Source organism: Dipodomys spectabilis, unplaced genomic scaffold, assembly GCF_019054845.1.
Source record: "Dipodomys spectabilis isolate Male_0828 unplaced genomic scaffold, ASM1905484v1 ptg000118l, whole genome shotgun sequence".
In the NCBI taxonomy this organism is placed as follows: domain Eukaryota; kingdom Metazoa; phylum Chordata; class Mammalia; order Rodentia; family Heteromyidae; genus Dipodomys; species Dipodomys spectabilis.
In genome coordinates, this window is record NW_024870795.1 from 513,095 (window position 1) to 537,361 (window position 24,267).

At 48.7% G+C, this 24,267-nt stretch overlaps 2 protein-coding genes across 3 annotated transcripts in view; one reads left to right on the forward strand and one right to left on the reverse strand.

The window, feature by feature from the left end:
• Emc1 (ER membrane protein complex subunit 1) overlaps window positions 1–17,585 on the reverse strand; it is a 30,521-nt gene extending 12,936 nt beyond the window's left edge. For both annotated transcript variants that reach the window (XR_006148731.1, XM_042688485.1), the window contains exons 1-17: window positions 17,453–17,585; window positions 14,308–14,432; window positions 13,963–14,028; window positions 13,631–13,724; window positions 12,729–12,857; window positions 11,340–11,466; window positions 10,443–10,592; window positions 10,013–10,180; window positions 9,505–9,576; window positions 9,125–9,184; window positions 7,106–7,228; window positions 6,114–6,210; window positions 5,489–5,611; window positions 2,969–3,168; window positions 2,660–2,809; window positions 1,633–1,794; window positions 1,000–1,119 (exon numbers count right to left, since the gene is read on the reverse strand). Coding sequence is in view for 1 of the 2 variants with exons in the window: in XM_042688485.1 (XP_042544419.1) it covers window positions 1,000–1,119; window positions 1,633–1,794; window positions 2,660–2,809; window positions 2,969–3,168; window positions 5,489–5,611; window positions 6,114–6,210; window positions 7,106–7,228; window positions 9,125–9,184; window positions 9,505–9,576; window positions 10,013–10,180; window positions 10,443–10,592; window positions 11,340–11,466; window positions 12,729–12,857; window positions 13,631–13,724; window positions 13,963–14,028; window positions 14,308–14,432; window positions 17,453–17,547 (2,061 nt within the window). In the remaining variant the exon portion in view is untranslated. The remainder of the gene's footprint in view (window positions 1–999; window positions 1,120–1,632; window positions 1,795–2,659; window positions 2,810–2,968; window positions 3,169–5,488; window positions 5,612–6,113; window positions 6,211–7,105; window positions 7,229–9,124; window positions 9,185–9,504; window positions 9,577–10,012; window positions 10,181–10,442; window positions 10,593–11,339; window positions 11,467–12,728; window positions 12,858–13,630; window positions 13,725–13,962; window positions 14,029–14,307; window positions 14,433–17,452) is intronic.
• A 228-nt stretch (window positions 17,586–17,813) lies between these two features.
• On the forward strand, window positions 17,814–24,025 carry Mrto4 (MRT4 homolog, ribosome maturation factor). Its single transcript, XM_042688486.1, has 8 exons — window positions 17,814–17,918; window positions 20,557–20,615; window positions 21,267–21,370; window positions 22,011–22,092; window positions 22,263–22,330; window positions 22,539–22,690; window positions 23,150–23,226; window positions 23,316–24,025. The coding sequence occupies exons 1-8, from the start codon at window positions 17,891–17,893 to the stop codon at window positions 23,466–23,468; spliced, it is 723 nt and encodes a 240-aa protein (XP_042544420.1). The 5' UTR covers window positions 17,814–17,890; the 3' UTR covers window positions 23,469–24,025.
• Window positions 24,026–24,267: the final 242 nt, after the last annotated feature.

Consider the following 24,267-nt stretch of genomic DNA (forward strand, 5'->3'; position numbering starts at 1 on the left):
AGGACTCCACTGATTCAGGAAATACACATCCACTTCACTCCCTCTAGCGCCAAAGAACCATCTTTTTTATGAACTTGGAAGAATTTTCATCACACACAAGGCTAAGGAATGTTTTTTCTAGATACAGTAGAACATGTCTCTCATGATATAGCAAGACCATAGTTTAAAAAAAAAAAAAAAAAAGAGAGAGAGGGCTGGGAAGATGGCTTAGTGGTAGAGTGCTTGCCTAGCATACATGAAGCCCTGGGTTCAATTCCTCAGGACCACATAAACAGAAAAAGCCGAAAGTGGCACTGTTGCTCAAATGATAGAGCACCAGCCTTCTGCGAAAAAGCTAAGTGAGAGTGCCCATGCCCTAAGTTAAAGCCCCAGTACAGGTACAAAAAAAATAGTAATAAAACTGGACTACACACCAGGCAGCTGAGTTCAAAATCTCAAACTCTGTGTGTGTTCTACAGGCTTCACAGGACAGTAGCAGAAGGCTTCCTGGTAAGCATATACCCATTCTATACAGCCCTGCTAACAAGGCTAAGGCCTCTTGTAACCTTGACAGCCAATGTGTATCAATGTCTGCACAAAGGTTCAGATACGTCAGAAACAGAAAAGTGATCCCATTTATAGAGCTGAAACCCAAAGCACATGTAGTAGCAAGCTGGCCAGTATCACCTTTGTATAAACTCACAATCACTACTCAGTCACTATTCATAGCTCTCATCCTCCAAATGGAGAAACACAGCCTGCAGTATAGAAAGAGATTGTAGAAAAAGGTGGACAAGGGCAGAGACATAGCCTACAGTGCACTGCTCGATCAGTGGCATCTGGAGCCATCTCCGCCCACAGCAGCTTCCCCACCAGCGTGAACAGCTGACTCTGAAGTAGACACAGGCTGTGCTGGTCAAAGTGTATCATTAGAGGAGTGTCTGACTGGCCTCTTAGTCAAATCATGGGGAAAGACTAGAAGCCCTCACAAAGAGTCGTTCTGGAGCACTGCTTCCTTACCTTTCGAAGCCGATATCCACTGAGCCGTCCCTGCTCTGAATCCACCAAATAGAAGAAGATGGAAGGAGCCAGCTCATGTAGCTGCCGTAAGACATTGCGAGTGGCTGGGAAAGCTGTGACCTTGATAAACCCAAACGGCCCATAAAAAACATTAAAGGAGAATTCAAGAATCTCAGGCTCATTTCCCACCACCTGTTACTGCTTCTCCATCAAAGAGATCCTGAACTCAGGGCCTGAGCCCTGTCCCTGAGCCTTTTTTGCTCAAGGCTAGTGCTCAAACACTTTGAGCCACAAGTCCACTTCTGGTTTTCTGGTAGTTAATTGGAGATAAGAGTCTCACAGACTTTCCTGCTTGGGCTGGCTTTGAACTGCAATTCTCAGATCTCAGCCTCATGAGTAGCTGGACTACAGGCATGTGCCACCAGTGCCCAGCTTTAAAGCAGCAATCTTAATGGAACCAGAGTCTAATGAACTCTGTCTAGGATTTAAATTTCACTAGGGCAGGAATAGCAGCCGTGTCTCTGAGAGGATGCCCTGAAGCTAACATGCATTTACTATAGAGAGCACTCCATCTCTAACCCCCACCCCACACCCAGCTGTACTTGGATGCCTCCATAATGCTGAAGACAGTACCTTGTACTCATCATCTATCAACAGCAACACCTTGGCATAGTCTTGGTCCATGACTGGGAGAAGCAGGGACTGCAAGATGGGGCGCTTCAACACTGGGGGGGCCACCTGGCTCCACTTGCCAAAAATAGGATTGAAGACGTACAGAGAACTCATTCCTGTTTCCTAAAATGGGTGGCAAACTGTCAGACTCTAACATGGGAGGAATGCAAGTTGTACAGGAAAACTTGGTATGCTAAGAGTTCAGCTCAGTTTTGAGGAATTCCCTAACGTTTGCCCTCTTTGTAGAAAATAAGTTCTAAAGGAAAGAACTTATTTGGATGATCCCCTAGGCAAACGTGCAAAGGAAAAATGTCAAATCGTCTCCGTCCTAAGCCATCAAGAACTAAACATGTTGGGGCTGGGAAGGTGGCTCACTGGTACAGCGCTTGCTTTGCATGCCTGAGGCCCTGGGTTCAATTCCTCAGCACCACATAAGCAAAAAGAAAAAAAGCCGGAAGTGGTGCTGTGGCTCAAGTGGTAGAGCACTAGCCTTGAGCTGAAGAGCTGAGGGACAGTGCCCAGGCCCAGAGTTCAGGCCCCACAACTGGACCCAAAAAAAAAAAAAAAAAAAGAACTAAACATGCTACAGGACTGATCAAAAGGTCAAAAACTGGACTAGGTGTTCAGCTTAGTAGCAGAGAGCCTAAAAAGTCATGTACCAATTGCCAACTGCCAAATTCCCCAGTGATAAAACTGTCAGAATGGATACAGAAAAGTCCATTCTACTTTAGAGAGAAAGACATATCAAACTCTTTGTGTCATGCTCTCCCTTTACAGAGACACAAGTAAACACTCAGCTACCAACAGCCTTTGAACCATTTTCCAGTCAATTCCACATCAGAGCTGGATAGTTCCTCCACCCAGGCAAAAAAGTAGCAAGAACAAGAGTCCTAACCCCTGAATAATTTTTTCTTGGACTCAGATTCACAAAGGACTAGAAGAAATTTAAATTTCAAAACACTAGAAGAGCCCCGCCCCTTGGGCTCACCTTGTCCTTTACCAGCAGGGTGCACTGAGGGGGGTGGGGGAAATGGGCAGTCGTTCTCTGGACCATCAGCTTAAAGGAGGAGTCTGGCTTCACACTAGGCAGATACTGTTTCCACAGGATAGTGCCAGAGCTGCTCTCAATGCCAAAAAGCTGCAAGATAAACAAATGCCTGACTCACAACTAGAAAGAACCCAAAGGACTGATTCTATCCTTGCAAACTGGAAGCAGCACTATCCCCTACCTAACAAAGCATTTTGTTTCCCAACCCCTGAACGCTACAATGTTGGCACCTGGGGCTCACTCCCTCACCTTGCCTGAGGCTGTCACCATCACCATCATCTTCTGCAGGTTGAACTCATCTCTGGCCAAAGTGTCAATGTTGATCTCATTCTTGATCTGACTTCGGGGCTTCCGAGCATCATAGAACATTTTCCAGAGGTGGGAGGTCCATGCCTGCAGCAAGATGAGCTGAGACGAAAGGCGTTTCAGGAACATCCCCAACAAACCATCTAGTGTCAGAGAAAGGCAACATACTACATGTCAGACCAGATGTCCAGCAAAGTGTGTACTTTTCCTAGAGAGAGACCTCTCCCTCTCCTGCAGAGCCTTCAAGCCACTGCCACTCCAGCCTAAAAGCCCATCTATGTCTGATACCCATAGTCTCACGCTCAGGTTCAGCCATGCACAAGCTTGTTCCAAAACCACCTTACCTTGCTTACTCTTAGGACTTGATATGCCTGGAAACTTACAATAAGGGACTAGTGGGTTAAGGACCAGTCATGCAGGATACAGCCAGGCTGTAAATGTCTCAACCACAGCCTGCATCCAGATTGGCTAGGGGAAGGTGTAGGGGTGCCAACAAAGCCAGAGAAGTGCAAATGTAGGGGCACAAGGTGCAGGTGTATGGATCAGGAACAGTGCTTCCATTGCCCACTGCTGCATTCCTAAAGGCCCACAGGCCTTCCTGTGGCCCATTTCAAGGGCCATCACTCCCTCTCTCTCCCTGACTCTATCCCGGAGGCCACCATTCTTCCCATCTCTGCTACCAGAGCAGAAATTTGTCACAGGTACTAAGTAACATGGTAAACATCAGGGTCTTGGAGTCTGGAAGGCCTGGATTAAAATTCAGCTCCATGGTACATGTCTGTCACTTTTGCTACTCAGAAGGCTGAGATCTGAGGATCATAGTTCAAAGCCAGCCCAAGCAGGAGAGTCTGTGAGATGCCACAGGTAGAGCACTAGCCTTGAGCAAAAATGCTCAGGGACAGTATCCAAGCCCTCAGTTCAAGCCCCAGAACCAGTTCCAAAAAAAAAATCAGCTCCAGTCTCCATAACCATGTGATTTGGGAAAATGTACTTAATTTTTGTGCTTTGACTCTTCATTTACAAAATGCTCTATAGCCCAGAAGTTGGTGCAAAAATTAAATCATATGACGTACATATGATTTACAGTTTAGCACAGTGCCAGTACACAGGAAATGCTCACTAAAGCAGTGCCTTCGCTCATCTGTTTTCGATCCACCTCAGCTCAAGGAAGGGAAGTGAGGGGCAGAAGGGACAGGGCACAAGCAGAGCAGTCTCCGCATACATGTAAATCACAGTAAACAAACAACCAAAAGCGAGCTATGTGGGCAGGCAACAAGCAACAAAGCAGCAAAGAGCAGGATTTACCTTGAATTGCTGGATCCGGGCAGCAGAAACAAATAGTAAAGTCAAATTAATCCTCAGCTTAAGAAAATGTGTGCCGCCCAGTGGGGTGCCTTGCCCAGAGTAGGCCCTCAACAGCTTATATAGGCTAGGGAGCTGGATGAATGACTGGGGGGGAGGAGAGAGGTGGATGAGGGGAGCTGACAGGAAATGGCGTGAATCAAGTACACAGGCTAGGTACTGGGCTATCTCTACAATAAGAAGAACCATTTATGTTCTCTAGGCACATGGGGACGATGTATAGACAGTACCTGACATGGTATGACATTTTTTTTTTTGGGGGGGGTCCGGTCATGGGGCCTGGGCACTGTCCCTCAGCTCTTCAGCTCAAGGCTAGCGCTCTACCACTTGAGCCACAGCGCCACCTCCCACTTTTTCCTTTTTGCTTATGTGGTGCTAAGGAATCGAACCCAGGGCCCTGGGCATGCAAGGTAAGCACTCTACCACTGAGCCATCTTCCCATCCCAATGACATGGTATGACATTTTAAGTATTAAGTACTCAGGAAATGACAGCTACTGTTGTACTAAGTGGTTTTTTTTTTCTTTTTGTCAGTCATGGGGCTTGAACTCAGGGCCTGGGCACTGTCCCTAAAGCTTTTTCAGACAAGGCTAGTGTTCTACCACTTTGAGCCACAGGAGCTCTACCACTGTGAGCCACTTCCAGTTTTCTGGTGGCTAGTTGGGAGATAAGAGTCTCATGGACTTTCCTGCCTGGGCTGGCTTTGAACTGTGACCCTTAGATCTCAGCCTTCTAAGTAGCTAGGATTACAGGTGTGAGCCACCAATGCCTAGCAAGACAGTGTTTTTCATGTTGATGGTGGTGGTGGTGGTGGTTATGGGGCTTAAACTCAGAGCCTGGGCACTGTCTCTGAGCTTTTTTGTTTAAGGCTCTAACACTTTGAGCCACAGCACCACTTCCCTAAGTGAAGATTTTTGTGCCTCCAGACTTCCCCATGGAGGGTCTTTCACGAAAAGACTGGATGTATACACCAAAGGGCTACAAACACACTAGAGCTCCTCTGAAACATCAGGATGAGCCCAGGAAGCTAGGGATACCATGAGATCCAACCAGCCAACCCAGCCCCACAGCCACTCTGCTGCCTCACCCCTTTGGTTCATACCTGCCTTCTTGCCAAATTCTCCTTCCAGCTCAGCCTGTGCCCCAGTCAGGGGCAAGTCCACCATCTCCAGGCACACCACTTCAGCCAAGGACTCCTCACGGCTCCACAGCACCACCTTCCCTGCTACAGAAAACAGTTTACAAGAACTCGGCCTACCTCCCTGGCCCTCTGGAGACTCTTCTAAGTGGCTGGTATAAAAACAGAAACAGCAGGGCTGGGAAGGTGGCTCAGTGATAGAGCGCTTGCCTTGCATGCCTGAGGCTCTGGGTTCGATTCCTCAGCACCACATAAGCAAAAAGAAAAAAGCCGGAAGTGGTGCTGTGGCTCCAGTGGTAGAGCGCTAGCCTTGAGCTGAAGAGCTGAGGGACAGCGTCCAGGCCCCATGACCGGACCCAAAAAATAAAAAAAAAAAAACAACAGAAACAGCAGATAGAGTGAGGCACTGGAATGAAGATGTCAAGTGAGGAAGGTTCTAAACCCACCCTGGAACACTAAGGAATTATTGAACAGCAGGATAGGTAGCCTTGGGGAAAATGCTCAGGGCACACATGATCCATGACCAGGAACCAGCCTGCCAGAACTCCTGGGCAGGATGGCTGCAGAGGGCTGGCTAAGGTACACTCACCCAGCTGCTGCAGGAAAAGTAGCAGGTGGTCCTGGGTCTGCACCAGAGCACGGTAGCCCACTGAGTCATCCTTCTTCAAGAACACCTGGATGTACAGCTGGAAGCCAAGCAGTCAGTGAGAATCCAGATGCCTCTGGGCATGCCACATCCCAAGAAGCAAATGTCAGGAGAGGCCTGAGGTCCAGGCCCTGTACTGATGTTTAATCAATACAGCTATCACTTTAAAATCCAAGGAGTCGGGGCTGGGCAGGTGGCTCAGTGGTAGAGTGCTTGCCTTGCATGCCTGAGGCCCTGAGTTTGATTTCTCAGCACCACATAAGCAAAAAGAAAAAAGCCGGAAGTGGCGCTGTGGCTTAAGTGGTAGAGCACTAGCCTTGAGCTGAAGAGCTGAGGGACAGCGCCCAGGCCCAGAGTTCAAGCCCCACAACCAGACCCAAAAAAATAAATAAATAAAATAAAATCCAAGGAGTAAGCAAAGCAATGGTCCTGGGCCCTTGCACTGTCCATGGACTTGAGTGTATGACATCATTTGCCCGTGCCCAGGTCATAGCTCACAGAGTAGAAGGCCAGGACTGGACTTCCTATTTCAGAGATGAAGAAGCCATAGCCAAGAAGTGGAGGAACACAACTCCATGTCCCACAGGACACTAGGAAATATGACAAGTGCAGCTAGGGTTTCAGACAGTCTGAATGCCTGCAACACATCTTACTAGGTATGCAGCTCTAGACAGAGTATTGAATACTACTAGGCCGTACTTCCATCTGTAAACCAGGTCAGTAATAACCACTACTGAGACAGTTGTGACAATATCACACAAGCTGAAGGCTGAGCAGTGGCAGCAGGGCATAATGCCTGCTGTTGCTCTTACTGATGACCAGTCTGTGGCTTAGGAAGAACAACCACCCACATCTACATGCAGCCCATGGCTGCAGCCTGGCCCCACACTGACAAGCATGCAGGATGAAGTCTAAAGGCAGAGGTTCTGACTCACCTTCTCAGGTCGGGTACCATTCTGCTCCAGGCCAAAGGAAATTGCAGTGTCCAGGAGCCGCCGACCTGTCTCCACTAAGTAGAGGTTAATAGTATAGGTCTGGTTGAAGCACATCAATGAGTCCTAGGGGTACAAACAGGATGGATCAATTAAAAAGATTTCCCTTGGGCTGGGAATGTGGCTTAGTGGTAGGGTACTTGCCTAGCATGTATGAAGCCCTGAGTTTGTTCCTCAGTACCAAATAAATAGAAAAAGACAGAAGTGGCACTGTGATTCAAATGATAAGAGTGCTAGCCTTGAGCAAAAGCACAGGCATAGTGCCCAGGTCTGAGTTCAAGCCCCAGGACTGACAGAAAAAAAAAAGAATCTCCTTCACCAGCTAGGCTCAAAGGATAGAGCAACAGTCTTGAACGCAAGTCCTCGAGTTCATGCCCTAGTATCAGCACCAAAATAAAAAGTCCAAGGAGGAAAAATATCCTATAGGAGAATTCAGACAAGCCAGGAGCTGGTGGTTCACACTATAATCCTAGCCACTCAAGAGGATGAGATCTGAGGATCACAGTTTGAAGCCAGCCCAGGCACCAAAGTCCCCATGAGACTGTTATTGCCAATTAACCACTCAAAAACCAGAAATGGCACTTGTGGCTTAAAGTCGTAGAGTGCTAGCCTTGAGCAAAAAGAGTTCAGAGACAGTGTCCAGGCCCTCAGTTCAAGCCCCATTACTGACAAAAAAAAAAAGAATTCAGATTGGGGTTGGAGGCCTGGCTCAAGTAGGAGAGCACCAGCCAATGCACAAAAGAACAAACTCAAAAGTCCCAATCTTGGACAAAAAAAAACTCAGACTAGAGGGGAAATGCATGCAATGAAAAGTAAGAATCAAAGAAAAATTAAATCCTAAGCTGGGTATCAGTGACTCATGCCTGTAATCCTAGCTACTCAGGAGGCTGAGATCTGAGGATCAGAGTTCAAAGCCAGCCTGGCCAGGAAAGTCCATCAAACTCTTTTTTTTTTTGTCAGTAGTAGGGCTTGAACTCGGGGCTTGGGCGCTGTCCTTGCACTCTTCAGCTCAAGGCAAGTGCTCTACTGCTCGAGCCACAGCACTACTTCCAATTTTCTAGTGGTTTATTGAAGATAAGAGTGTCACGGACTTTCCTTTCCCAGGTGGGCTTTGAACCATGATTCTCAGATCTCAGCCTCCTAAGTAGCTAGGATTACAGGCATGAGCCACCAGCTTGCGGCCCATGAAACTCTTATCTTCAATAAACCACCAAAAAACGGGAAGTGGCACTGTGGCTCAAATGGTAGAACACTAGCCTTGGGCTGAAGAGCTGAGGGAGAGTGCCCAGGCCCAGAGATCAAGTCCCATGACCGACCAAAAAAACAAAAACAAAACTAAAGCAGAAAAAAAATCCTAAAGCACAAAAGAAGTACCTGGTAAATAAACAACTACTATAAAAAAAAGAGGTTTTAGGAGGGAAGGTATGATAGAGGAAAAACAAAGGAGGAGGCAACAGTGCTCGATAGGAAATGTATTACTGTAAACCCTCTGTACAGTATTTCTACAATAAAAAAGAACAAAAAAAGAGAGACTCCTAGTAAATAAACAACTACTGTACTTATCTTAGAAGGAGGCTGGAAGGTACAGTGTAGCAGAGACTTTCCAAAGAGAGGTATGACTGTGACCAAGAACAAGCAGAGAAAACCCACAGCAAAGCCTCAACTCTAGCCAGGGTCCTACACTGCCACCTAGTGGCACAACACAAAAGACTACTCAGCTCTACCAGGCCTTGGCTCCTGAGAGAAATCCAGAAATTGAGGCCCAAAGGAGAAAAAGGTTAGGAACAAATGCCAGAGATTCTACCTCATCACCAACCATAAAAAAGGACCAAAGCAAACACCATTCAATTTACAGAACTCAGAGCTTACATGAAGCTGGGAATTTGAGGAGACCTACTAGTCTCAGCACTCCTAACTTCCTCAGTGGCCCCAGACTTGTCACGCTGCCCAATGTCACCCTACCTGTGCACTGGACTTCTCTGAAAAGCTCGCCATTGAGCCATCTTCAGAATTGCTTGGTTTCTATTAGAGGAAAAAGGAGGAAATTGAGCCAGGGTCATTTCCAGTCACCAAAACAAAGCTTTTATTTTCAGCACTAGAGAAAAGCAAACCTCATTTCTCATCCCTACCCATAAGCCCATGCACCCCTTAACAGTTCCAGGAGAAAGTGAAATGGTCATATCACCCAGGCCTAGAATGGGGTGTGTAGAGGGGAAGCAAGAAGTCACCTTTCAGCAGCCTCCCCCTCCTGCATTAAACCTGACCAGACTCCTGACTGCCAGGGATCCCAGCAGACACAAGGAGAGGAAGTCCATGTCCTGATGGTTACTTTTGGTACTCACTGCCTCATTCCGACAGGTCATGACTGCGGCCACTGTCTTCTCCCCTGTGGTGGCAAAGCTCACAAGGGCAGTCTAGGGAAAAAGCAAGGTGTCAGTTCCCAATGGGGCTGTCCTAACCAGCAGCCTTCCAGAGGATCACTTCTAGTCAGGGGAAGGCCCTGACCTACAAGTTCAAAGCAGTCCCAATGTTGAGCGCCTCAGAGCAAAGGGAGGCCCCAGGTGCATCTAACAGAACTCTTCCTTCCCTCCAGTCCAGGCACAGGTCACCTAAACTCCAGACTGCGCTGCTATCTATAGAGAGGCTCTGACTGTCATCTCTACCTTTCCATAATAAGGCAACACTTACTAAAGATCCTGTGTACTCCCTTTCCTACTCTCCAGCTACTCCTTTCCAACCCCTTGCAGAATGGTGTTATAGGTCTTGGGCCTAAAAGCAAACTGTGCCTCCTAGCAACTTTGTCTTCATTACACCCACCTGCACCCCAGCCATCGAGGTACCTGTGGTTACCTGGGGAAAGTTTTTGAGCAGACTCAGAGCTCCGTGGTGGTAATGCAGCAAAGCATAGTGGCTTGGGGACACTTGCAGGAAGAACTGGGCCCGAGAAGGTTCCACTGGGTTGGGTTGGGTGGGGAGGACCCGGGGTTGGAATCCATTCCCAAATTCTAAGTTGAGAGACTGAGGGAGACAAGAAAAGGAGGATCAGGGAGAGAAGCCAATCAGCTGCTGTCCCACCCAGCGGATCCTCCGCCCCACTCTGCCAGTGGACATAACTAACCATTTCCTTACACTAGGTCACCCAGAGGCCTGAACTTCTCCCCATGGCTGCCCAGCTCAGAAAGGAAGCAGCAAAACCACCCAGAAATACACCACCCCCTAAGGAATCCTGTCACCTCTGCTAAGTCCCCAGACAATGCCTAGGGCAGGTGAGGCCTCTCACCTGCAAGGAGATCTGTCGAAGTTCCCACTCTGTCTCCAGGGCTAGAGTTTGGAGGGAACGAGAGCTCAAGTCAGGACACACCAGGACAGCCTCATCCACCACACCACAGGCTCCGATGAGATGCTGCAGCCATGGGGTTGAAACTCTGACCTGAATACAAGATATGGAAGATCCTTATTGTCCTCTCAGTGCATCAGCAAGATCACTGCTGGAACCCCACAGAGGATCCTGAGCTCAAAGGCTCTGTGGAACGGGTCCCAAAGGAGTTTTTTCACTCCCACCTGCCTGCCACCAGCCCCTCAAGAGCCTCCACAGATGAACCATCAGAATTTTCTGGAAATGAATGCTGACAACCTGATACTTTAGATACGTGTTTTTCTACTACATTTGCCACATGCGGTTTCCTGTCACTGTCTTACAGCATTATCTTAGAAGAAATTTAACAGGCAGTGACTAGAGCTGGGTACGTTTATTTTTATTTTTTGCCAGTCCTGGGGCTTGAACTCAGGGCCTGGGTACTGTCCATGAGCTAAGTCTTTAGTTCAAGGCTAGTGTTCTACCACTTGAGCCACAGTGCCATTTCCAACTTTTTCTGTTTACATGATACTGAGGAATGGAACCCAGGGCTTCATGCATGCTAAGCAAGCACTCTACCACTAAGCCACATGCTCAGCCCAAGCTGGGTACTTTCAGCCACCTCAGAAAAGCCCCATGTGCAAACACAAGTACTTTATAAACACATGCAGATGAGGACATGGCAGCGGCAAGTGATCTGAATCACAGACCATGAATGCCTTTGCATCTGCCCAGCCAAGTCCCCTGGTCCCCAGTACAAAGAAGGCTCCATCAAATCCACTCTCCACTCCCAAGGCACCTCAAGCCATATGCCCTCCATACCTGCTGAACAATTTCTCCGTCTTCCACGTTAAACTTGACAATGTTCACATGGCTGAAGGGAACAACGCCAAGGGCCCACACCACCCCAGAGCCATAAGAATACACCATCTGGTAGTGGATGCTGTCACTAAGAGAGACAGGAGACAGCATGACAATAGTGTTAGCTCTTAGACAGGAGCATCCCCAGGGATCTTCCAAAGCCAGGCTGCCAGTGTTTAGCCAGCTACCACAAACTAACAATCCCCAAATAGACTTTATTTGGATCCCACATTTTAGATTTTGTCTTTGTTTTCTAGGGTGTTTTTTTTTTTTGGTGGGAGGAGTGTCTGAAGTTTCTTTGCAGTGCTAGGGATCAAACCAGGACCTCACCTACTATATAAAAACAAATTCCTAGCCTTTCTTAAGCTAAAGAAGGGCGCCAGGTGCCAGATGGTTCAGGCCTGTAAGCCTAGCTACTCAGGAGGCTGAGATCTGAGGATCACGGTTCAAAGCCAGCTTGGACAGGAATGTCCGTGAGAGTCTTATCTCCAAAAAACCAGCAGAAAATCAGAAGTGGCTCTGTGGCTCAAGAGGTAGACCCCTAGCATTGAGCTGAAGAGCACAGGGACAGTGCCCAAGCCCAGAGTTCAAGACCCACAACCAACAACAACAACAACAAAAGTTAAAGAGGGGCAACACTGGGCCTACCTACATGCACACAGGGCACAATCACCTGAGTAAGACCTCCTTCTGGGGGTGGGCTGCCACACCACAGGTCCTAACAGTCCCCATCGGTCTGACAGACTTATGGATGTTTCTCTTCTGACCCTACAGGAATCCGAGTTGTTTTTTTGGTTTGTGTTCTTCTAGGTCACTCCAGCTCTACCTCCTGCCTGAGTCTAGGATTAGAGATGTGTACCACCATACTCAAGAGAGTGCAAATTTTGATCCTGCTCTAAACTTTGAAGATAGCCACAGATGGTTATCTTTCCTTCCTTCCTCCTCTCCCCTCTGTTCTGTTCCCTCACCTTCAGCACTTTCCACTCCTAGGACCTCTTGAAAACATCTAAAAACTCACATTCTATTGCCTTTAATCTCAAAATTCCCCTGGGTTCATCTTGTTTTAACTCATTATGAATGAAAGGTTCAATCTAACTTGAGCTAGAAGTCAAAAACTCCAAAGCACCACAGTGCTTATGAGCAAGTGGCTCTCTCTCTCCAGTGTCCCAGTTTAGAAGTTTTCTCCTTCCTGAAAAGGAAGTACTCCAAATACAGCCACGGCCTTTGTGCTTAGGCCTATATCCAGCAAATGTACCACATCACACACAGCAACACAAGGGCTCTGCTGTAGGTCTTGAAAGAGAAAGAGGGCTGGAGGAAGGGGAAAAGGTCACCAACACCAGGCCATACCTTTCTGGAAGATGCTCCACCCACTTCAAGTGCCCACTGGACAGGTGATGGAGGGCAAGAGTAGTCTTCTTCAGGACAGCAACATAGCGCACCGCCTCCTGCAGCCCCACCAGTCCGAGTGCCTGGAAACTAAGCATAGATACAGGTGAGAACCTCAGACTAGAGCAGACAGTCCTACTGCTGCCACTGCTCCTTGGTACGGAAGCAAACAGGCTTTAGAATCAAACATGTTGGATAGTAATCCTGACTCTGCCTGTCCTTAGCCAACATGAATGGCTACATTGCAATCACTCGATCAAACTGCTTCCCTGAACCCCCGCAAAAATCTAACAGTTATTTATTCCTTCCTCTGGAACTTCACAACAGCCAGGACAACCTGCTACTACACACATGTCCTTGAGCTAAAGCCTACCTCCCCAGCTAAGTATGAACCTGATAACAGAGCTGTCTCACATTTACAAGTGTGTCCTCATTGCCTGTGTCTACCACATGAATTACGATTGCAAGATGTGGGCGCTAATGCAAAGACCCCAATAGCTTAAACAGACTTTGCAAAGACAAGACAGTGATTCAAGCTTTGTGTTTCTAAACACAAAACTAAAACACGCAAAATGTTAAATATGTTCCTACATCTAGAACACAGCAAAGTTCACACATTATGATTAGACAGGATAAATAAGAATAAACACTGCATATCCATACAAGGCTGCATCTAATGGCACCCAATAAATGTTGCTGTAAATATATGTGCCCCACAAGGTCAAAGTGCATCAAGATGTCTGATGCACTTTGCCTCTCCAGTGGTCCCTGGAAAAAGCCAAACAGCCCAGAATTGCTGTCTATGCAGTTCCACACTCCAGCAAAGCCTTTCATCCACGATGAAACTCAGCTTCTTCTCCTACCTGCCACTATCCAAGGTTATCTCCCAGTTCAGGCCCCCAATGTTAGTCTCCCAGGAACGCATGATGCGGCCTCCGCTTGACACAGTGATTGCATCTATAAGAGAAAAGATGGGGAGGGAGTCATTTCCCACACTTTCTCTATTGCCTTTAAGGTCCCTGAGCACTGGTCCCAACTCTGACCTATACATCCAATAGATGTCTAATGGGGATATGCCCTCACTGCCAGAAGCACCCCTTCTCCTTCCCACATCAGACTCTACACAATAGAAGGAACCAAGGAACAGGAGAGGGGAAGATGCCATGAGAGAAAGAGTTTGCTAGCCTCTGCTTACCCTGTCCATGAAGCAGCATGGCATCCACAGACCCTTCTGCGGTGCCCTTGTCCACATGGCGCCACACTGAAAGACAAAAAACATAAATATCCTATGGATATTACCATGACCCAGGAAGACTAAAAGAGGGCTGAGGTCTTTGCACCACCACCATTAAGAAAGGCATCTTTTGGCCAACATGTCCCTACCTCAGGAAGCATCCAGGCAGGTATGGCAAGCCACAGGCTGCTCAGATTCACTATGATCAGTGGTGACAGAGCTGTCTCACTTTCATGTGTCCCCATGGTGTCTGCTAAGTGAATTACATTCCCACCCCAAACCACCCAGACGGTGCAGCTCACTCACAGATCTCTCCAGTACGAGAATTTAACGCTGCAATCACATTCTTCTCTGTGGCCACAACCAACTTCTTAGATCCAGGAGAAAATTCCAAGGAAGCAAATTTGAGCTTCCCAACATACTGCTGTCTCCTGTGGAAGAGTACAGGGGGCATAAAGAGCAGAAAAATCACTGTACAAAAAGCTTGAGAAAAGACAAAGACCTGGGAGATCACCACCACAACTACTGTGCCACACAGAAGGAATGTCTATTACTGAAGAAATCTGACCAAAAGCAAAATTCTCATTCAGCGGAGTCTAAAGCAAAGGCACAAGTTTTCCAGTAAAATATATATATACATACTTACTCAAGAAGTAACACTCCCCCAAAGAGCCCCTGGCCCATACCTCACTAAAGCTACAATCTGCTTTGTATTCACTAAAAGCAGGACTGGGCACTCAGCCTATAAATCAGAGACACCCAGGCCCTGCCTTGATGAGCACAGAAATAAGATCTTTTTACCTTCTTTCTACCTGGACAACATTTCCAAAAAAAGAGAAGAAAGTATCCAATAAAACTGCCCAGACTAGGACAGGACTTTGTTCTCCACACCCCTTTCTTTCTCTTTAGCCCAGGCTGGCTTCAATCTGAACTCACCCTTAGACTGCTGGTACTACAGGTATGGACCATTACATTCAGCACAGCATAAGGTTTGTTGAAGTCAAGAATATGGTCTACTTAACAGATATCAAGGGCAATTTAGAGAAAAATAGGGTAAAACTGATTTCTGTGTTGGGCAATGATCTGTGATCCAGGATAAAAATAAATATACAGCTGGCCGGGCACTGATAGCTCAGGCCTGGAATCCTAGCTACTCAGGAGGCTAAGATCTGATGATTGTGGTTCAAAGCCAGCCCGGGCAGGAAACTCTGTGAGACTCTTATCTCCAATAAACCACTAGAAAACTGGAAGTGGTGCTGTGGCTCCAAGCAGTAGAGCGCTCACCTTCAGATGAAGAGCTGAAGGACAGCGCCTAGGCCCAGAGTTCAAGCCCCACGACCAACCAAAAATAAATAAATAAATAAAGCCTGCCCTAAAACAGAATGCTTTTAACTATCAGATACCACTTATCAAAATGCTATGCCCATATTGATGGTGCCCATGTAGGGGAATACAACGGTCCAAGTAGCTTATGCATGCAAGCTGCTAAAATACAGTGTGAAAGTTGGCCAGACAAACTATAATGCTTCCTGCCTCCTGCCAGCCCACACACTTATCAATGAGTGTGTTATAGACAAGATCTATGAGGGCCAAATGGAGGGAACTGAACATTTCCATACCATTATGGAAAGCATTGGTGGTCAAGCCAGTACCTTCATCTGCTTTTGGAAGTAGACCTTGCCAGACCACCACTGGCAATACAGTCTTTAAAATCTTGAAAAGAACAAAGATAGAAGCTTATCTATCCTTCACAGTATAAAACTATTCCCTGGTTCTAAGTCTGAAAGCAAAAAATTTAATACAGAAGTATACTACAAGTATGCATTTTATATGAGTTACCTAATTGGAGACTTAGATTGCTAACTATATTTTTCTTTTTTTTCAGATCTAAAATGGGATTCAAGTTAAGGACTTGACACTTTTCGATCAATGACCAGTGCTCTACCAACTGAGCCACGCCTCCTATTCCTAGATGCTAACTATAAACAACTTTTTCAGTACATAAAGAACAATATGGGCTGGGAAGGTGGCTCAGTGGTAGAGTGCTTGCCTTGCAAGCCTGAGGCCCTGGGTTCGATTCCTCAGCACCACATAAGCAAAAAGAAAAAAGCCGGAAGTGGCGCTGTGGCTTGAGTGGTAGAGTGCTAGCCTTGAGCTGAAGAGCTGAGGGACAGCGCCCAGGCCCAGAGTTCAAGCCCCATGACCGGACCCAAAACAAAAAAAAAACATAAAGAACAATATATTCCCAGACATGATGGAAATGTGTAAGAAAGCCTATACTGCATATGATAGAATCTAGTGTATTAGAAGAAACCAAAAACAAAACAAAACAAAAAAAAAAAAAAAAACAGGAATCAGGTTTAATGAGGTCAAAAGGAGAGCCCAAATCCAATAGGACTGGTGTCTAAGAGGATTAGACATCAAAGATGTACACAGAGCCATACGAGAGCTCTACGTGCACACAAAAGGAAGGCTACACTAACCAGGAAAGAGGTCTTATGAGAAACCATCTATCAACATTTTACCTTAGATATCCAATCTTCAGAACTTTGAGAAAGGTGCCAGGCAGGGTGGCATGCACCTATAATCCCAACGATTAGGCTGAGGCAGAACTGGACAACATAGTGAGCCTCAAAAAATAATTTTAAAAAATAAATCAGAAGAAGAAAGAGAAGAGAGGATGAAGGGAAGGAGGGAGGGAGGAGGGAAAGACAGCCAGGCTCCAATGTCTTATGTCTGTAATCCCAGCTACTCAGGTGGCTGAGATCTGAAGATCCTAGTTCAAAGCCAGCCAGCCAGGGCAAGCAGGAAAGACCCTAAGATTCCCCTCTCCAATTAACCACCAAAAAGCCAGAAGTGGAGCTATAGTTCAAGTAGAAGAGCTCCAGCGTTGAGCCAAAAGGAAACACTGTCCAAGCCCTGAGTTCTGGCCTTAGTAAGAGATGAATAAATAAATACATGGAACTTTCTGGATGATGAGAGCTCGGGGCAGCCAAGCCTTGATCTTAGGGCTGCCTTGGGATTGAAGAGGAAGAAGACTCTGCTTAGGACTTGTAAGACAAAAAGTCCCTATTGACATGCTTACTAAAAGATTTCACCGGGGACGCTAGTCATCCGTCACAAGTCACCCAAATGGGGCCCTGCCTGGGGAAGTGCGAATCATCGACCTCCGACCGGAACCCCAAAGCAAGCCTGGATGTCGGGCTCGGCTCCGAGAGCGTGCAGCCTGTGCAGTCCTCCACACAGGCCGGGCGTGGACGAGCCCCGCGCTCAGCTTCGAACTCCACGGCTGACCTCTCAGAAACCCCCTTCCGGAACCCGGGGCGGGGGAGCCCTCGCCTTCCCCTTGCCCGGTGCCCTAAGCTCGGTGGCCGACCCTGCTCCGTGGAAACGTCCAGCAGGCCCACGACACGCGCCTCCAACTCCCCCAACCACCCCCACACGTACGCACCAGTCAAACTTTCCCACTTGGTCCTCGTAGACGGCGGCTGCAGGGACGAGCAGCGCAGCCCAGAGCCACCACAGGGGAGCCGGCGCCGCCGCCATGATGGAGCCGCAGGCCCCGCCCGCCGCGGGCCCGTCGCGCACCGGGCCGCAGGCCCCGCCCGCCCGGGACCCGACACTTAGGGGGAATGAGGAGGGTGCCGTCGCATGCGACGCCCTCGGTGGGGCTCCCGGGACTCGGAGGCCTCCGCACTCCCCAAAAGTGGCTCAGCAGGCGCGGGACGAAGTGCTTCCCGCCGGTGGCCCGGCCGACAGCCGCGGCTCGCCGCGCGGACCGGCGCAGGCACGCGCGAGGCCAGCCCTGAGCGCCCTCCCAGAAGCCTCCGCGCCGCCGGGGTCCTGACGGGCCGCGCCGCCTCCTGCCGCTGCACGTGTCTCCAGCGCGATGCCTAAATCCAAGCGGGACAAGAAAGGTGGGCGCGGGGGTTCTCGGGGTGCGGGGGGCCCAGGGGGCAGACTCCGCGGGCACCGGGGTGCCCAGCCTTTCGTGAGGGGCGAAAGGGATACGGATGGCGGCTCAGAGCCTTGGAGACCGGCGCTGCGAGCTGCGAGGAAGGTCTCGGGGTGGTGGGGGAGTCGCCGGAGGGAGCGGAACCGGGCCGCGGGCCGAGGCTCCCGCAGCCAGGCCCCGCTGGGGCGGGGGAGGACAGCTCCCGAGACCCGGGCTCTGCCGGTGTCGCCCGGGCCCGCGCTCCCCCCCCCACTCTTGTGTCACCCCGACCGCCTGCCCTCGCAGCTCCCGCCGGTTCCCGCGCGTGGTGCCCGGTATCTACGCGCGAGTCCGTGCGCTCTCACCTTTTAATGCGCGCTGATTCCTAGACACCGACCCAGATCACTTTGGCTGTGGTGCTGGCAGGGATCTGTCTCGAATGCTCTTGAAGTCATTCGGCACTTCGTAGCGGTTGGGCGATCCAGCGGTTACAAGGAAGGGCTAGCGTCAACTCTTATGTTTTGGTCGGAAAATATCGTCCCTCAACTTGAATGGATGTAGTTAAAGAAGAGGTGAAGGGCTGGGAAGGTGGCTCAGTGGTAGAGTGCTTGCCTTGCATGCATGAGGCCCTGGGTTTGATTCCTCAGCACCACATAAGCAGAAAAAGCCATAAGTGGCGCTGTGGCTCAAGTGATAGAGCGCTAGCCTTGAGCTGAAGAGCTGAAAGACAGCGTTCAGGCCCCACGACTGGCAAAAAAAAAAAAAAAAAAAAAGGTGAAGTTTGACATTGATCTGTACGGATAGTGCGGGCAAGGGGACTGCAGAGAAGAGCGGCTGAAACAAGAGGAAATATTTACCTGTTGGAAGTAATTAACTCCGCCCTCCCAGACGGAAGACCTCTTTCCAAGGAGTTAGGGGGGTGAGGAACCTTTTTCTTCTTAAGGTCTATTTAGATATTTATAAACAAAAAGCATGCAGCTGGCTAGTTCCAGTGTGTGATTTCAAGGACATTACCTAAAGTTCCCCACCCCTAGAGCTTGAGAGAAGAATGGCATGGTTTAACTTTTTTTCCCCTGGGGCTTGAACTCGGGGCTTCTGTCCCTGACCTTTTGCTCCAAAGCTAGCACTCTACCACTTGAGCTACAGCACTACTTCCAGCTTTTTCTGTTTATGTGGTACTGAGGATCGAATCCAAGGGTTCATGCATGTAGGCAAGCATTCTACCACTAGCCACATTCCCAACCCTTAACTTTATTCTTAAAGGATTGCTGGCTACCTTGGTGAGTAGCCTGGGGGAGATGGAGGCAAGAGGGCAAGGATGGAAACAACCAAGCCCCAACAGTCATCCAAGATAGTGGTACTTATGTGAAATCATGTCAGTGCAGAGAATCCAGATGGGCTGCTTGTATTTCGTTCAATCTCCTTGCTGTGCTTTCTACTGACTGCTGTGGTTCGTTGACCTGTGTGCCTTGTAAAGAGGGACTTTGGAGCTAGGGACATCTTAGTACAAACCCCAGCACTACTAAAACAAGGGGAACTGTGATTGCCAGGTAGGAAGAGGCTAGGTCACTTCCTAGGGAGCACCAGGGCTTTCCAGTTGGTGATTGCTTGTGATGTAATTTGTTTCTTTAAGCCCTGATCAGACCTGGCACATGCCAGCTCTTGTGGACAGGGTTGGACCCAGTTGTTTTTACAGAAGGGCTTGTCTCCACAAGGAGGCATCCATGAGTCCAAATGAAATGCAGGCAAGTGCTAGTGGCTCACACTGTCTAATCCTAGCTAACTCAAGAAGCTGAAATTTGAAGATTTCAGTTTGAAGCCAGCCCCAGCAGAAAAGTCCTTGAGACTCTTACCTCCAACTAACCAACAAAAAGCTAGAAATAGAGGCACAGCTCAAGAGGTAGAGCACCAGCCATAGCAGAATAAGAATGGGAGAACCTGAGTCCAAGCCCCAGTAATGCCACGGGAAAAAAAAAACCATATATATATATATGTATGTATGTGTGTGTGTGTGTGTGTGTATATATATATATGTATATGCAGGGAGGGAGTAGGTGAGAATGAGGGAATAGATGGTACTATGCAATAAAAATGTACTTTTTACCTATGTAAAGGTAACCCTGCTGTATATCACCTTTAAAACAACAATAAAGTAATTTAGGGGAAAAAATGCCTTCTGTGCAGACATGTATTACAAGAGATATGATCCCAGCTGCTGATCCCCAGGCTCATTACTTCTACAACTTAGGTATTAATGGCTTCTATGCATCATGGCCAAGAGCTGAGAGGGACCAGCCTCAGCCAGCAAGTTAGGGCTGCCACTGAGAGCACTGTACCAAAAGGAACGCACCCCACCCCACACTGCAGCTATCTGTCTCACTGAGGACTCAGGAATGTTTAGTTTGTGTGACACATTTGTGCATGCAGGCCCAGAACATAATAGTGCATAGGCCCTCCACACACCCTGGAAATGCCTTGTATGCCAGAATGATAGCAGCCAGGCCCTTGCTGCCTTCCCTCAGGCTGCCTTGGTCCAGCTGAGCCCCAAAGGGGAAGGAAAAGAAGTTTCCATGACATCCAGATTGATCACTCACCATCTTTTTCCATTTTTTTGTTATCAGTTTCCTTAACCAAAACTACAAAGAAAGGCTTAGAACTGAAACAGAACCTGATAGAAGAGGTAAGAACTAATTGCATTAATTTCCTAGTTTGTATGTCGTTTATAGGTGTGCACATAGGGCTGTTTGTTGGAGGATAATACCATTTACAAGAAAGCAAACCAGCTGTCAATCCAACCCTTTTGTCATTATCCAACAGAGTTCCCACCAGTAAGGCCCATCCTGGTTTCAGGCTGTGATTTATCCTGTGCCCTATATTTCTCCAAGTGTTTCCATACCTTCCCCAACATCCCTGAGAGGTACACATTATGTTATGCTATTTTGCAGTTAGAAACACTGAAATTTAGCAAGGTATCTTACTCTACCCTGAGTCAGCAAAGGCTAGGAGTAACTTCTGACCTCCCTATCCTGGGTTGTAAGATAAGGGAGTACAGAGGCACACAGATTCTATACCTCTATGGTAGCTTTGGCTGGCACCACTGCAGGTTAGCCTCCTTTGCTGTTCAATAACTAGACAAAGCACACAAAAGTGATTGGTCACCCATAAGTCATATCCCAGAGGCTTGATTTCCCTTGTGATGTGTGGTCCTGGTGTCAGAAATGGCAGTACGGAGATTTAAACAGGTTAAAGCCTAGAACACATTCTGTCATGAGGCAGAGTTGCCCGTGCCAGCTGCCCCTTGAACTCCTGAGCTTCATGACTTGTCCCACAGCTTCGGAAATGTGTGGACACATACAAATACCTCTTCATCTTCTCCGTGGCCAACATGAGAAACAGCAAGCTGAAGGACATCCGGAATGCCTGGAAGCACAGCCGGTAAGCAGGCATGGGGAGGAAGGGCCAGGCTGCTGTAGGAGCTCAGGAACAACACAGGGTATCACATAAGTGGCCCTCAGTGACACTGCACCCACACTCAAGGGCACATTTCAAAGCTGAAAGCCAGCCTTCTAACAAGCCCCTCGGGAGCAAGGCTCAGTAGTTTCTTTGGAGATAATTGGGAAATTGGTTCCTTCAAGTTCCAAGCCCTGAGCTCAGAAAAGATTGCTCAGCCATGGAGTCTGGCATCATTCTAGTTTTAGAATGTCAGTATGTGCCCCCATTATAGACAGTGACCCAGGAGCAGGCTGCGAGGACCCTGTGGCCACTTGCAGTACTTGGCTCGATGCCTCTGTGGTTGGTCTCCTACTACACCAGCTCTGAAACATCCTATTAAAGGTGCTGCATCTAGAGGGAGAGATTGTCACATGGTGTTCCCAGTGCGCGGGTGACAAACTTGCCATGTCCTGTAGGGAAATAATAGCAGGGACCCTGAGCTGGGGGTGCTGTATGTAGGTGGCATTTCTAGGTGAGGTGCTTTGGGCCTGTCCCCAGGCTGCTGAGAAATGGAACTGCCTGTCATTTAACTGAGGAAGGGGAAAGGAAGGGCACTTCCTTCAAATCCCTTTGTACTTGATAGGATGTTCTTTGGCAAAAACAAGGTGATGATGGTAGCCTTGGGGCGAAGCCCATCTGATGAGTACAGAGACAACCTGCACCAGGTAAGGGTCTAGAGGATCTGTGCTGCCTTCCCGCTGGTCCCCATGTCACATCCCAGGCCCAAGGAGTGGTATCCTGTGTGTCCCTGTGTCTCTCCTCCCCCTTCCTGCTCTACCAAGCAGAAATGGCCTTGAATGTTATCGGAGATAAATTGTTCACTTCGGAATTGCAGGTCAGCAAGAAGTTGAAGGGTGAAGTTGGTCTTCTTTTCACCAATCGCACAAAGGATGAAGTGAATGAGTAAGTGTCCATGAGCAGTGCAGGGGCTGTGCAGGTGGCACCACAGGAAGTCTCACTGGTACTTGGTTGTGACCAGAGAGGATTGTATCTTGTCCAGCACAGTGCCTAGCCTGCAGCCAAACTGGGCGTGCAGAGAGGGGAGGCCCAGGTCCAGGCTGAGTGGACTTCAGCCGTCAACAACTTGCCTTCCTACTTTTTTCTCCTTAAGGTGGTTCACAAAATACACACAAATGGACTTTGCCCGAGCTGGTAACAAAGCAGCTTTCACTGTGAACCTGGACCAAGGCCCTCTGGAGCAGTTCCCCCACTCCATGGAGCCACAACTGAGGCAACTGGGCCTGCCCACTGCCCTCAAGAAAGGTACAGCTGCTGGGCACTGGTGGCTCACACCTGTAATCCTAGCTACTCAGGAGGCTGAAAGCTGAGGCTCACGGTTCAAAGCCAGCCCAGGCAGGAAAGTCAGTGAGACTCCATCTCCAGTTAACCACCAGAAAACCGGAAGTGGTACTGAGCTGGAAGGTCATAGTCCACAGCCAGAAGCACCAGCTTGCAGGCTCTGCCTTTCCTGGCTGAACAAGTAACTTTTATCGCCTCCCTTCCTGTGAGAAAATAGGCCAAGTACTCACCTCCCAGTTGGTATAAAAGTAGACAGTAGGTTCTGGCCAGAGGACAGCACTTAAAGGACATTGAGGCAGCAGCTGCCCTTCTGTGTATCAACCTGCAGGGTGGCAAGCGAGCCGCCACAGGCTTCCCAACTCCACACTGGCAGCACATGTCATGTGGGCCTGTGCCTGAGAGATGTGGGGCCCCTCTCCTCAGGTGTGGTGACCTTGCTGTCTGACTATGAGGTGTGCAAGGAAGGCGATGTGCTGACCCCGGAGCAGGCCCGGGTTCTGGTAAGTGTGGGCTGTGGCAGGTGGGACCACTGCCTTTCTCTCCCCTGTGCTTCTGATCACCCTCACCCCTTCTCCTTCTGCGCTTAAAGAAACTCTTTGGGTATGAGATGGCTGAGTTCAAGGTGACCGTCAAATACATGTGGGATGCACAGTCGGGACGATTCCAGCCGATGGAAGATGACCTTCCTGAGAGCGCACCTGAGTCTGAGGAGGAGGAAGAGGATGAGGACGAGGACGACTAAGGCCTTTCAGCTCCGTCTGTGCCACACAGGACCCAGTAGGACTGACTGCCACCGCCCCTCTGGAGGAAGGCCCTATTTATTTTGCTATAGATGAAGACAGGTGACCCGACTGTGTTTCCAGAGAATAAAATTGAGTCTGCAGGTGTCTCCTGTAGACAGCAAGAGGCTTTTCTAAGATAAGGCCTTTGGCTTTGTGCTCCGCTTGGACACTAGGATTTCCTGTGTACCTAGTAAGCGAGCATAGTCCTAAGCCCTGTGGGATTACTGTAGAAGCATTACGGCTCTGGATGGCCTAGAGCAACCCCCACAGCTGGGCTCCCTCCTCTCCAGGAGAGGGCCCTCCCTCCGTGCCCTTTGCTTCTTACACAGAATTCCTGAGAAAAGTTAGGTGCCTTGGCAGTCCTTTCACATGTCTGCACACAGTCCAAACTCAGAGCTGACTGGTGGATACCAAGCAGTCAGGGGCCTTTAGAAACTCAAGAAAGGCCAGGTGCCTGTGGCTCATACCTGTAATCCTAGCAACCCGGGAGGCTGAGATCTGAGGAGCACAGTTCAAAGCCAACCTGGGCAAGAAAGTCTGCGAGACTTGCATCCAACTAACCACAGAAAAGCTGGAAGCAGAGCTGTGGCTCAAGTGGTAGATCACCAACCTTGAGTTTAAAAAAATCTCAGGAATAGGCCTATCCCCTAAGTTCAAATCCCAGAACCAGAACCAAAGGAAAAAAAAAAAAAAAGGTAGAAGAGGTACAGAAGTCAAGTACATTTTTAAGTTGGCTCCCATAAGTACTGGGGATATAGT

Excerpts from the sequence above, each read along its gene's own strand:
- Mrto4 (XM_042688486.1), top strand. The coding sequence starts at position 17,891 with ATGCCTAAATCCAAGCGGGACAAGAAAG. Across the intron at positions 20,616-21,266 it reads AACAGAACCTGATAGAAGAG|CTTCGGAAATGTGTGGACAC; the intron begins GTAAGAACTAAT and ends CTTGTCCCACAG. Across the intron at positions 22,093-22,262 it reads ACAGAGACAACCTGCACCAG|GTCAGCAAGAAGTTGAAGGG; the intron begins GTAAGGGTCTAG and ends TCGGAATTGCAG.